Source organism: Urocitellus parryii, chromosome 6, assembly GCF_045843805.1.
Source record: "Urocitellus parryii isolate mUroPar1 chromosome 6, mUroPar1.hap1, whole genome shotgun sequence".
In the NCBI taxonomy this organism is placed as follows: Eukaryota; Metazoa; Chordata; class Mammalia; order Rodentia; family Sciuridae; genus Urocitellus; species Urocitellus parryii.
In genome coordinates this window covers 129,138,210-129,152,587 of record NC_135536.1, presented here as the reverse complement: position 1 = coordinate 129,152,587, position 14,378 = coordinate 129,138,210, and the positions used below count along the sequence as shown (strand labels likewise).

At 45.3% G+C, this 14,378-nt stretch overlaps 1 protein-coding gene across 1 annotated transcript; it reads right to left on the bottom strand.

Annotated features, from left to right (window-relative positions):
- Positions 1–12,965: 12,965 nt before the first annotated feature.
- On the bottom strand, positions 12,966–13,571 carry LOC113182346 (fatty acid-binding protein 5). The gene has a single exon (XM_026388214.2). The coding sequence runs from the start codon at positions 13,517–13,519 to the stop codon at positions 13,112–13,114; it is 408 nt and encodes a 135-aa protein (XP_026243999.1). The 5' UTR covers positions 13,520–13,571; the 3' UTR covers positions 12,966–13,111.
- Between the last annotated feature and the right edge of the window lie 807 nt (positions 13,572–14,378).

Here is a 14,378-nt window from a genome sequence, read left to right as displayed (position 1 = left end):
CACATCAGAAAGAATCAAAATTATTAGTATTGCAAGGTATCCTCCTGCAGGATTCTGCAAGCACCATCCAATGGCCTACTCCCCATCCTCACCCCATCCTGTCCTTCACAAAATAACCAGTGTGTGTCCTGATACATTTTTGCTTAAAACCCTCCAAGGTCTTCCACTGCATCCTTTGCAACCCTGCATGGGCTGTCCCACTTCAGCCTCATCCCACACATTCTCCACTCCCACCATGTTGGCCTCACTCAGCCTGCCCCAGGGTCATCTCTTGTGCTATTCTTACAACTTGGGGGAATGTTTTCACCATCCCTCCCTCCTTGAGGGCTCAGTTTCAATTCCTCTTCTTAGCCTTTTCCTCTACCCATTTGAAGACCATCCTTCTCTTTCAATACCTTTCCTGGTATCTGGATTGCTTTCTATCGCTTGACATAGTTTACAGACTTACATTAATGTGTGAGTCTGCTTATGATGCTTCATGAGGGGATGGATTGTGGGCCCTGGTAGCACTGCTCATTGTGAGGTCCAGGAACCAGAAGCATCTACAACACCTGCAACCTTGTTCAAAATGAGGGGTCTTGGCCCAGGCCACTGAGAGGCAATCCCCAGGGCTTGATGTGCTCACTGAGGTTTGCAAACTTTAATTTCTAAGGGATATCACTCTGCTCCAGGGCACCTTCTGACCTAAAGTTTCCTCTGTAAGAGGAGACAAAGCTACTGGCTTGTGTGCATCTCTTTCCATTCCCATTTCCCTCCCTCAGCCACATTAGCATTAGCCAAGAGGGCTGCTGGACACATGTTGAAGGACATGGGCCATGAAAAGTCCCTGAAAGAGCCAGGGGCTTCAGAGGGCTTACGTGAGAGCCCTGAGGCAGGCGTGCAGCCCACGAGGGAGCCCCTCAGGTTGGGACACAACAAGAGGCCAATTTTCTGGCACCTGCTGTGTCTGGAAGCCGGGCTGGAATGTCATGAGGCAGGGCCTGGCAGCAGTTCAGAGCGCTCAGCCTTCCTCCCAGGCTCCTGTTCTCAGGCTCACACAAACCCAGGAAGGGCAGAGACAGGGAGTGTTTGCACAGCAGATAGGCTTTCTCCACCCCTCCCTCTGCCCGGCTGGAGTAGGGGCAAAAGAGCAGCTTGACTTGGGTTCAAGTTTGGGCCGGAGTCCTCTTTGATCTGAGAGACTTGTCTTTCCTGGGTTATTTGTTTGTAGAAAGCCCTCTGGTTTCCTACCACTTCAAATATACCTACAGGAAGCTATGGCAGGTGAAGTTCTAATGCAGAGGCCTGTTTTACTGCCCTGGGTGCCATGGGCTCATTGTGTTACCTGGATCCCCGTACACAGGTGTGACTCACAGCCCTGACACTACGGAACAAAAGCCATGTTGTCTGGAAGAAAATGAACTTTCCCAAAGCTGAAGGGAAAGAGCACTAGAAACAAAGCAAGGGGCCTCTGGGCCTCTACTTTCTCTCATGAAGCAAGACCCATGGAAATGCATATTTTAATGTTTGCTCAGGGCCACAAGAGCTATGGCCTTGTCACCACTATGGAAGCTGGTGACTTTGTAGAAGTTGCCCTCCCAGTCCTAAGTTCTGGGGCCCCTGGCTGGCCACTAGGGGAGCTCAGGCTCCACATAATTGCTTCTCCCACCAATTCAACATTTCACTATGAAAACATTCAGACACACACAGCCAGGTTTTAAGAATTCTACAGTGAATACTAACATACCCACAACCTCCCTGGTACCAGTAACATTTTGCTGTATTTGTTTTCTCACATATCTGTCCATCTCTCCATCACTCTGTCCACCCAGAAATCAATCTTATGTTTACAGATGCATTTCAAAGCACATTGAAAACACCAATACATTTCCCCCTGGATGTTTCAGCATGTATATACTGTTACCTAGAGTTCAACATTCATTTGAAGTTTTATATCTTTTAAGGTAAAATTTGCATGTAAGAAAACACACAAACCTGAATTATACTTTTGTCAACGAAAGTTTTGCCAAACATGCATGTCTGTATGTGGTCTTTGGTATGAGGTTTCTTTCACTTAGCATATTTCTGAGATGCGTCTGTGTTGTTGCATGTTCGTTTCTTAAAAATGCTAAGTAGTACCCAATTGTGTGAATATACTATATTACACAATTGCTTTAATATTACTGTTCTAGGCCACACAAAACAGGATTGCTGAATAAAAAAGGTATAACTTTATCATGAAAATATAGCTACATGAAGCAATGTTGCCACTCTTTTTCACAAACCTGACAAGATGCTATGAAAGCACATGTACTGGATTCAAATACTAGTTCTGTTACTTACCAATTCTGTGAAATTGTGAAAGTCCTGATATAGTAGACTCTGTGATCCATGGGGGATACATTCCACATGCCCCAGTGGATGGCTAACACCATGCACAGCACTAACATAAATCACATTCAAGGGAGCTCTGAGACCATTATTATTAAGTAAATGAAGGGTCACCTGAGTGCAACTACTGCAGTACCATTTAATATTTTTGTACTGTGATTGACTATGGATAACCACAGACAATGAAACCATAGATAAAGAGGGGACTTCTGTACCTCTCTGTTCTCCAGCTTCCTCATCTGAAAGATGCTGGTGATAACAGTGTATCCCAAAATGACTATTGTGAGCAATAGTGAGGTAAATTGGAAGCAATTGGTGGGTCACCTGGCATATAGTAAATGTTCAACAAATGTCACCATATGTTGATAAAGGGAAGTTTTGACCTTTAAAAGACCCAGCCTGTGCCACCTAGTGACTCTTGAGACTCTGGGAAATTTCCATAGGCTCCTTGTTAAATAGGAATGCTTCATAATATTTTATAATATTATCTTGTAAATTTATTTTTCCTCTTCCTGTTTTTCCCCTCTTCCTCCCACTACCTCTCTTCAACTTGTAAAGCTGAGCTCCTTCTCCAGAGCACATAAGGCCATGTTAGTATCTTCTGCCTGATGGAGGAATCAAGAGAATTCAAAGAGATAATACATACAAAGTGCTTAGGGAAGTCCCTGGTATGCAGTGAACTCTCCATAAATGTTACCTTCCATTGCCAGCTGTGCTCTCTGAAAGGGCAGAGCAGTGACTGATTCACATTTACTGAAAACAAACGTGGATGCTCAAAGGAATACTTTCGAGAGTCTTGTCCTGAGAAGTCAAGACCCTAGACATGCAGGTCAGCCGCCGCTGGCTCCCTGCCAGACAGAGGCTATTAAAAACGGAATTCAAGGGGAGTGACTACAAAATGCTTGAAGCACCTCCTGGGCCCTCAGCCTGTCCCCAGGGGCTGCAACCCACGTAGGGCTCCCAGCCAAGAGCAGCTGCCAGGCAACGACAGAGCCTACCCTCAGGCTCTGGCTGCCTTTGCTGAGCTGAGCTATGGCTCAGGACACTGGCCTGGGTTCAGCCCAAGTCGGCTGTGTTGCCTAAGATCTTCCAGAGGCTTCCGCTGGAAAATGTTATTCCTTGCTTTTCACCATAAAATGAGAAGAGGAGGTGACTGTCCTTAGAGGCAGTCTCTGGTGGCTCAGTGAGGGCCTACAGAGGCCCAGGGGATCATGCCTAGCTGCAATCTGAATCTGGGCCTATCTGACCCCAGCTTTTCCCTGCAGGTCAGTTTGCTTTTCTGAATTGTGGCTTTGGGAGGGATCATAGAACCCAAAGAACATGTAAAATCTTCTCTCTTTTCTTTTCTTTTCTTTTGGTCCTGGGGATTGAACCTAGGGGCACTTTAACGCTGAACTACATCACCAATCCCTTTTATATTTTATTTTGAGACAGGGTCTCGTTGAGTTGCTTAGGACCTCGCTAAATAGCTGAGGCTGGCTTTGAACTTTCGATCTTCCTGCCTCAGCCTCCCAAGTTACTGGGACTACAGGTGTGCACCAACGCACCCAGCTCTTTTAGCTATTTTTAAACCTACATTTTTATTAACTATAGTCACCTAGCAATAGATCACCGAACTGACTCCTCATCTCTACTTTTTGACCTAGGTGTCTCCTCCCCATGTGAGGTGACGGATATGCTAATTACTGATTTGATTATTTAACAATATATACATGTATTGAAATATCACTTTCTACCCTTATAAATGGATATAATTATTTCTCAATATAAAGAAAAATAAAACTAAAAAAGGGTAAGAGATCCGCTGAGTCTATGAGAGTTAAGACTCTCATTAGAGTCTGTGCCCCACCTGCCTCCTAGACTTAAGGACAAAGGCTTATGCACAAGGAGAGCTGAATAAATGTTAGACCTTAGAGCTTACATTGGCCTTTGTTATTTAATCTCTCTGTTTGATCTCTTTCCCCAGTAGATCCACCTCTTACTTTGTGATCCACACCTTTGGAATTGGACCAGTTACGTTCTTAGGGCTTCAAAGAACCCCATTTTTGAGGCTTCCCAGGCCTCTGCTGTGAGTGGAGGTTCTCCACCCTGGAAGTCTCTGTGACCTGTCCTTTCTTAGGATGGAAACCATGTTAGTCCCTCCCCCCATATCTTTTTTTTTTTTTTTTTATACTGGGGGATTGAACCCAGGAGACACATCCCCAGCCCTTTTCGTTTTGTATTTTGAGATAGGACCTTGCTAAGTTCCTGAAGCTGGCTTTGAACTTGTGAACCTCCTGCCTCAGATTCCTGAGCAGCTGGGATTATACGCGTGAACTACCATGCTCAGCCCCCCTGTATCTTCTTTAAAATAATTTCAACCTCACATTGACTAACTGTAGCTCACCTTGGTTTCTATTACCTGCTACCAAAAGCCTTACTTCTTTAGCCCATTAGGAAATGATCTGACTTTTCCTTCATGGAGACTACCCTACTCAACATTTTATTCTTGTGTGTCTACAGTCCCATCTTTGGTGGTCGGGGTATTGTAAAAATGGAGGAAGGGATGCCCTGACTCACATGGCATTCCAGGGTTGGACAGGACTGACCTGCACAGCCTGGAGGTACTGATGGAGATGGTGCAAGAGGGTGATCCTGCCCCGCAGCTATTCACACTCCTGTGAGGAGCTGCTCCCCTGTGTTTATTGTTCAGTCCATGCTGGAACAAAGACAAACCGGAAATCCCACACCTTCCAGACCCCTGCACACATTCTGACTTCCTCCTCCATCAGGATTGAAAATAAGATAAGCACCACCTTGTTTAGCTGATCTCCAGGGTCTGGCATAAAAGGGTAAGAGGGAGAGGGTGAACTATCCTTCAGAGTATGCTGTGACATGAAAGCAGAGGTGTAAAGCCCTTCTTTGAATGAGAACAAAAGATTTTTAAAAACTACATCTCAGTATAGAAAAAGAGTGCCGGAGAAAATGTGGGCAGGCTGGCTCAGAAAGTTTCCCATGCACCAGGTGAAGTGGTGCACTCCTGTAATTCCAGCATCTCAGGAGACTGAGAGTGAAGGATTGTGAGTTCAAAGCCAGCCTCAGTAACCATGAGGCATTAAGCAATTCATTGAGACCCTGTCTCTAAATAAAGTACAGAAAATAGGGCTGGGGATACAGCTCAGTGGTTGAGTGCCCCTGAGTTCAATCCCTGGTACCAAAAAGAAAGAAAGTTTCCCATGCCATAAAAACATTGCTGGAGGGGCTGGGGATGTGGCTCAAGCAGTAGCGCGCTCGCCTGGCATGCGTGCGGCCCGGGTTCGATCCTCAGCACCACATACCAACAAAGATGTTGTGTCTGCCGAGAACTAAAAAATAAATATTAAAAATCTCTCTCTCTCCTCTCTCACTCTCTCTTAAAAAAAAAAAAAACATTGCTGGAGCCAGGTGTAGTGGTGCATGTCTATAATCTCAGTGACTCAGGAGGCTAAGGCAGGAGGATTGCTAGTTTAAGGCCATCCTTAGCAAATTATCGAGATCCTGTCACAAAATAAAAAAATAAAAAGGACTGGGGGTATAGGTCAGTGGTAGAGCACCCCTGGGTACCAAAGATGGAGAGATCAAATTGACATCCTCAATATGAAACTAACCATTGCTCTTAATAGCTATTATTCATATCTTTCCAATATTAAAAAAAGATTAAAAGTAGTTTCTAATTCTTGAAAGGTTCAGATTGATTCAATTTACTCATATCAAGGACCTTCTATGTGCCAGACATTTGAGTTATTCACTTAAAATCCAGAGATTAAGTGATCTGGCTAAATTTACACAATCAATAAGTAATGCATCTGTTCTATGGTCTACATTATTGGACTTTCAAGACTTTGCATTTTCTCCACCAGTCTGCTAAGGAACTGAGAGTTCCATTAGAGTACAGCAGCAAACTCCCAGAAGCCCCTTCCTGCTTAACAGATGTAGCATCCCTCTTTTGAACTCCCTCCATCCATCTTGAAGTTCTACCTGTGTCCTCCTTCCTCTTCCTCCTCTCTCCAATTCTGGGCTCCAGCACAGGATCTCTATATCCTAGACCTTCATAGTAGCCTCCTGACCCATCCACCAGTCTCTATTCTCTGCCTGCTTCTCTTCCGTCCCTACCATTGCCGGAACATTCTTTCTCCAAGACAGTTTCCATATTTTGATCTTCTGGCCATCAGAGACCACCAGTCAATGACTCTTTTAATGTCCTCTGTGCACTGATGATCTGAGCTTTTTTTTTTTTTTAACATGTCTCTATACCTGGAAGGAACCCTTCCACTTATTAAAGGGGACCTACAGTCACTGCTTTCCAGAGTCTTTAATGGAGTCTCAAGACTCCTTATTTCCCATCTCTATTAGCATTTGTCATTTACTACTACTATGATTATGAAATAGTATTCATGGCTCTCCCGTGCTAGAATGTGAGCTACTGGAAGGGAGAGAGTCTTATCCTCTTCACCTTCATATCTTCAGTCCAGGGTCTAGCACAAAATAGGGATTCAGCAAACACTTGTTAAATAATAGAATCAATGCTCAACAGATAAATGAACAAATGACTCACCAAGAGAGGGATTAAAGTAGTCAGCCCACTACTGGCTCATCTCAATGTCTCCTCCTTCCTTGTTCCCTTCGGGTGTTGCTGAGGATGGGGTTGTGTGTGTGTGGGGGGGGGTAGACTTCATGACTGTTCACCTACTTCTACCCTTCTAGGACTGTCTCTCCCTCTGTCATATGGTCCCTGCAGGGACTTCTATGGGGTAGGTTCTGCCCTGGCATTGGCCCCAGTAGACTGGTCCACAGATGAATGCCTGATCCAAGCCAGATCTTCAAGTCACTTCCCAGGGACTTTATGGCTACAGCTACCCTCTCAGCCTCCCTGTTCCCTATGAGCATTGGTGCCCTTCTTTTACCTGTTCCTGAGGCCTCTCTCTCCCACTGCTTTTCTTCCCATTTGGTTTTTCAATCCCTCCCAGGTTTCCTTGAGTCCTCACCTTCTCCTTTTGACTTCAGTTACTCTAAATTGGGTTTCTGTCACGGACAATGGCAGATCAGACAGATCTAGAAGAATACTGGCCTGGTTGATAGTTAAGCATTGCTCCATGGCCCAGCTGGATCACTGGGCACTGCCCTGCTATGGGAAGCCCCCTCCTTTCCTTTCCCCTCAACTTTAGAGGTCAGCAGACTTCCTTAACATGTGAAAGCTCCTCACCACCCTACAGGACTCGTCTCCTTGACGAAGTGAAGAGAAGATACCAATCAAGTTGCTGCTACTCAGGTTCTTCTACACATGTCTCAACCCCTGATGAGGAAACACTGCCCTGGCCAGGTCCCGCCAAACATATCCCTGTACCGTCCACTCTTTACCCACCTACCTGGTCCACACTCTGCCCACCACTTGCCAGGACGACTACAACAGCCCTCCTACAGCCCATCTTCCCAACTGAATCTTCCCCAAATACACATTCATCACATTCCAGTCTTGCTTTAAAGTCTCTAGTGCTGCCTCTCCCCACCATCATTGCCTACAAACTTTTGACAGCAGGGGTGCCCCTTGCCAGTCAGACTTTATTTAGCAGGTGTCAGACATGGTGGGCCACCAGCTCTCTCTCCAGCAATCCTTGACTTTGTGCCTGTCTTTGTTCGCTCAGCTCCCCCTGCCTTGAACCTCCAACTGTCTATTCAGATATTTTGCTTCCTCTGGCATATTTCAATTTGGCCTCAGAACAAAATTTCCTTGATAAACACCATTGGCAGCTTATTTACTTCTCGCTCTTTCTTGCTCACTCCCTGCTGTGCCTGCACTGAACCAGGGGCAACTTTCACATAAAGGGAAACTCCATGTGTCCTTCACAAACCTCCCATCTGCCCCATTCATCTAGCACATGAGGAAACCAAAGCCAGGGCAGGGGAATGAATGGCCCAAGAGCTCCTGGGTCACTAGGAGAGTGAGTCACCAGTCTTGCTTTGTGAAGGGGGTGAGCAAGAGGGAGGAAACCCAGGTGACTCGGGGTTTGTTGCTGGGTGGAGGGAGGGCCCCTTGCCAAGAGAATGGTGAGCAGAGATCCCAGCTGGCTGGAGTCCCTCCTAAATTTGAAAAGCTATCAAGTGACCAAGTATAGCTGTGTATCTGTAGCTATGAGGCTGCATAGGTGGATCCCAGGATCAGGAGGGAGGTTCTTGAAGCCATGAGTAAGGCACACAAACTTTGAGGCTCAGCCCTAAGAGCACACAAGAGCTGACCTGGGACCGTCTTGGAGAGCTCCTCCCCACAATGCAGGCCCCCACACTTTCAAAAAAGCTGGAATAAGCAGCTTTTAGGGCAGGGCTCCCTGCACCCTCTCCTGGAAGGTGGGCATTTGTGGGCAGGCTGTGCCCTTTAGGCCAGAGGAGCTGTCAGAGTATTTGAAGTCCCCGCCTGGTACATAGGGGCCAAGCAGTCCAGCTGCCACCACCTGGCCATCAGCCAGGCCTGCCACCTGCTCAGTGAGGGGCCCACCTTTCCTTGCCACTGGCAGCTGCCAGCATGGCCTTTGCTCCCATAAGCTCAGAGTTGCTCAGATGCTTTGAGGATTCACCCTCCCTAGGAATGCCAAAAGGTGCTTCCCTTCCTTTCTTATTGGTACCCATTACAAGAATGCCTCCAAGAGAAATTCTCCATAAATAGGGTGATGTGAATTGAATTTTATCTCTCTCTCTCTAGAAATTCCAGCCACTGGCCAGGCTCAGTGGCACATGCTTGTAATCCCAGCAGCACAGGAGGCTGAGGCAGGAGGATTGCAAGTTCAAAGACAGCCTCAGCAAAAGCAAGGCACTAAGCAATTCAGTGAGACCCTGTGTTTAAATAAAACAGAAAATATGGCTGGGGATGTGGCTCAGTGGTCAAGTGCCCCTGAGTTTCAATCCCCAGTACCAAAAAAAAAAAAAAAAAGCCAGCCACTTCATGAGTCCAGGCCAGGGGGAAAGGCCCCAGGGCTTAAGTCTTGGCATGTGGAGGCTCTTCCCATCTTTACCAGCTGTTCCTGAGCCAACAAGCCTATAAATACATTACAAGGTGTTGAGCGGGTTGTCTAAGGCCAACCCAAGGTGTCAGAGCACCAGGAAGAGGCAGCTGAGGGGCATCTGTCCAGGAACCAAACCTCTCATAGGTCTCTTTGCCCATGGAGCCTGAGTGGCTTTGCTCCCCAGAAAAGATTGCAGCAGCCAGGTGATAAGGCCAGAGTAGGAGAAATACATATGACTTGAGGAGGCCAGAATAAAAAGACTCCACCTCAGCCCTCCCAGACCTTGCAGAACATGTAGGTTCCTTCTCAGTCCCCCCTACCCCACACCAGACTTTCTGGTAAATTCTCCACTTTATGCTGTCTGGGTCATCTTCTTCTCAAAGGAAGATCCTCCCCCTTCCACCTGCCATGACTGAGCCAAAGCCCTGTGGCCCACTCTCAGGGCTAAAGTCCATTGTCCCTACAGGAAGTATTTCAAATAGATGTACAGGTGGGCATGGTGTTGCACACCTGTAATCCCAGCCATTTGTGAGGAGGCCAGCATCAGCAACTTAGTGAGAACCTTTCTCAAAATAAGAACATAAAAAGGGCTGGGGATGTAGTTCCACCAAGGCGGTAGAGCACCTCAGGGTTCAATCCCTAGTACTGTCAAAAAGAGAAAAAGAAAAATATCAATGGGGAGCTGTGCATTGTCTCCTTGAAGAGCATGGAAGGAGTGCCAGGTAGAGTTACTCATCTCCACACCTCAAGGCTCCATACCTCAAGGCTCCATACCTGCTGCTCAGGCCCTTCTGGCTGGACAGATGGGTTTTCTTGCATCTGCTACCTGGCTAGTAATCATCCCCCACCCTGGAAGCTCCCTGCTGCTCTTGATCATTCTGGACAGATCCTTGGTTTTGCCACATGGAGAGATGACAGCCTTACTATAGATTTTCTAAGCCCATGGAAGGAGGACATGTCTTCTCAGTAGCCTCTCTGGCCATGCTGTTGGTGACCACAATCATTGCACAGCACAAACTACAGGTGATTCTCAAAGGCATCTTGCTAGACTGGCAAATACTTGAAGTATCTGATTTTGAGAGTCTCAATCCCATGTCACACAGTGATAAAGGGTCTGGTCACCACTGGCCCACTACTCAGCAATTCTAAATTTTCCTTCTCTTCACAGGATGCTCCTGTGCTCTGGCTGGAGCTCCTGAAAGAGTCCAGGCTCCAGTGTCCCTGGAAGTTCCTGTTGGCTCACATAGCTTGGTCCATGGTATTTTTATTCCCATGGGGCCTGATGTTCCCTTGTCACTCATCCCCCAAGCTATATCATCACCTAGAGCACTTTGAAAATACACAGATTCTTGAGCCCTTTCCTGGAGATCTTGATTCTATATGTTCTGAGAGGAGACCCAGGACTTGACCATTTTCAAGCACCTTCAGGGTTCTGATGAACAGTCAGTTAATAGAAACCACTGACCATAGCCCTTAAGATGTTACACAAGAATCAGAGTGACCACTATGCTTTAAAGATGCAGCTAAAAAACAGATCTTCACACTTATTTTCAGGTAGCTTCCTGCTCATTTCAGCTTCCTATAGTCTTTCTGATCTTGAGCTTGTCACTCAAATTCTTCCCCAACCAGTGGCACCAGAATCCTGGGAAGGCAGGTCATTCTCATTTCCATCTGAGTGAGAAAAGAAACAAACTACCCTCTAAGCTGCCACTAGTCACCACACAGTGCCTTTTCCCAAGGCCAGATGAAGTCCAGCCTGGGCAGTGTCCTGAAGGAGGTGGCAGTGGGTAAGAGTGCCCACCCTGGAGCTTGCTTCCCTTCCCTCCTTTGGCTCAGACTCTGTCAATCATTGCTCCAACAAAGTCACTTCGACTCCCAGAAACTCTTTCCTCCTTTGAAAATTCCAGATAGTAATAACGGCTGCCCCAGGGTGGTTGTGAAGATTAAACAGGATGATACATTTGTAGCACTGAGCTCTTCTGGTGCCAGTACATGCCCAATAAATGTTAGCTTGTTGGTTGTTGTTATGATAGCATAGACCAAAGCTGTTGGTCCCAGAACCCATGGGACCAACAGATTCTAAGATGAACTTAGAAGACGTATTGCATTTCCCCAGTTACTCATGTACATAAGTAGCTGGTCCAGAGAACTCACCCACAACCGTGGTTAGTGTAGAAGGCATGACTCAGAAGCAGTCCATCATGCAATTAAAGTGCTGGCTATGTTTAAATATGATTGTTCTTCTAGTCATTGCTGGTAGGAATGTGAAACAGTCTGGAAGTTTCTCACTAGGTTCAGACTCTGTCGATCATTGCTTGTCAATCATTTCATTTGAGCTTGTCACCCAAATTCTCACTAGGTTAGTCATAGAATTACCAAATGACCCAGCAATTCTACTCTTGTGTACCCAAGAGAAATACAAATAGTTGTCCCACAAATCTTTCTACGTGAAAGCTCATAACAGCATTATTCATAAAAGACAATATTATTTAGCCATAAAAAGGAATAAAGTACTGGTATGTGCTACAACATGGATGAATCCTGAAAACACTGTGCTCAGTGGAAGAAACGAGACACAAAAGACCATATATAAAATGTCCAGAATGGGCAAATACATAGAGACAGAAGGTAACTTAATGTTCGCTGGGAGAGGGAGAGGGAAGAATGGAGGGGAACTGCTAGCAGGTACGGTGACTGCTAATTGGGGACAATAAAATGTTCTAAAAATATATTGTGGTGTTGATGATGGTTGTGAAATTCTATATAAAAACTACTTAATTCTATATTTTAAAGGAAAGAGTGGTGCAAATTGTATTTCAGTAAAGCTATCAGGAGAAAATATCCAACCACTATCACTTATTGAATAAGTCACTTAGCCTCTCTGAGCCTCAGTGTTCTCTTCTGTAAGATGGGGATGAGAAAACCACTAAGATTAAATAAGAGAGTGTTTCTGACAGGTGCTGTGGTACATCCCTGTAATCCTAGCTACTCAGGAGGCTGAGGCAAGAAAATTGCTAAGTCTGGGCAATTTAGCAAGACCCTGTCTCAAAATAAAAACTAAAAAGGACTTGGATATAGCTCAGTGGTAGAGGACTCTTTGGGTTCAATCTCCAATACCATGAAGAAAATAAAAAAAGAATTTGTGTATATCACATAATATACTATGAATATTTGATGCACACTAGCAACCGTCATGATGATTATCCACACATGATCATTGCAAAAAGCCAGGCTCCATCCATGTGATTTATGTACAGTATCATAATCCTCTCAAAGCACAACTTGGTGAATAATTTTGCTTCTGCTCACAAAGGAAGACATGATGCTTGGAAAGATTATCATGGTCTCACACCCAGGAAATAGATGCATCAAAATTCAAATTTTGATTGTTCTCACTCCAAACTCTACCATTCATTCATTCATTCACTTATTCAGCAAGTATTTCTGGCGTGCCTGCTACAGGCCAGCACTGGATCAGCTGTGCTGTATGGAGCACAATATTTGCTCTATATCTTTTTTTTTTTTTATTAGCACAAACACATTTATTTACTAACCAAAGGGATGATCTTAGTTAAACCAACACTTTGAAATAGTTGCATGTAAAATGTTTGTGATAGAGATAATTGAACACAGTAATGAAAAAAAAAAAGGCAGTCTGGAGATTGGCTCATTGAACTGAGCTTCTTCATTCTTTCAGCTAATTCCTGTCCAAAGTGATGATGGAATTTTTATTCTACTTTCTCATAGACTCGAGTACAGGTAACATTATTCATGACACACTCCACCACTAACTTCCCATCTTTCAATTTTCTTGTTATTGTGCTTTCCTTCCCATCCCATTCCTGATGCTGAACCAATGCATCATCAACAAAGCTGCAGACCGTCTGAGTTTTTCTGCCATCAGCTGTAGTTTCTTCAAACTTCTCTCCCAGGGTACAAGAAAACTGTGTTGTTTTCAAAGTGCTTTCAGTTTTTATGTTGAGCTTCTGGCCGTCAAGGGTGATGATACAATCTGGTTTGGCCATTGCGCCCATTTTCCTCATAGTCAGTCCCACTCCTAGTTCTTTCATGTAGTCATCAAAGCCTTTGCTGTCCACCAGGCGCCATCTTCCTTCCAGCTGCTGAATAGTGGCCATGGTGGGCTCGGGCGGGCTGGTGTACGTGGCGAGGGGAGCTGCTGGGAGGCGGATAGCGTGCTCTGCCTGCTCTATATCTTAAACCTATCACTCTCCAAATTCTAGTAGGGAATCAATGATCAGCAAAACAGCCATGTTCCCCATCTTCTTAGAGTTCACAATTTACTGTTGGGGTGGGTGACATTAACCAAATTGCCACCAAAACAAAGGCATAATTACAAACTATATAATAAGTTATATTAAAAATTAATACAGGGGCTGAGGTTGTGGCTCAGTGTAGAGCGCTCACCTAGCACGTGTGAGGCACTGGGTTCGATCTTCAGCACCACTTAAAAATAAACAAACAAACAAATAAAGGCATTGTGTTCATCTACAACTAAAAAAAGATTTATTAAAAAAAAGAATTGATACAGGATGCTAAGAGGGAAAATAGAAATAGATTTCTACTGGGAAGGGGTGGGCATGCAAAGCCCATCTCAGGCTATTTGGAAACCTGGTAAGGTGAGTATGACTTACTCAGGGGGAGAGAGGGGAAAGGTTGGCTGAGTGTAAGTGGACGTGTAAATGTATGTCACATACTGGCCTATATGGATGAGTTTGTGGGGGCTAGGGGAAGCATTCAACTCCATACCAGGAGCTCTCTGGGACTAATACCACAAAAGAGTTAGACAGGGCTGTCCCATCACTGTCTTTCTCAAATATCTGTCCCTTGTGCCACTTGATCCAGAACGAAAGCAAATGGTTTTGTATGAAGAACTAAAATGATGTGGGTGAGTAAAGGAAGTATCTGTCTGTCCCCTCTGGAGGGGAGGTTTCAGGGTGGGGGTAGAGCAGAGGATATACCCGCCTAGAATAGGTC

What these genes read in the sequence shown, in the direction of transcription:
- LOC113182346 (XM_026388214.2), bottom strand. Translation starts at nt 13,519, where the DNA reads ATGGCCACTATTCAGCAGCTGGAAGGAAGATGGCGCCTGGTGGACAGC.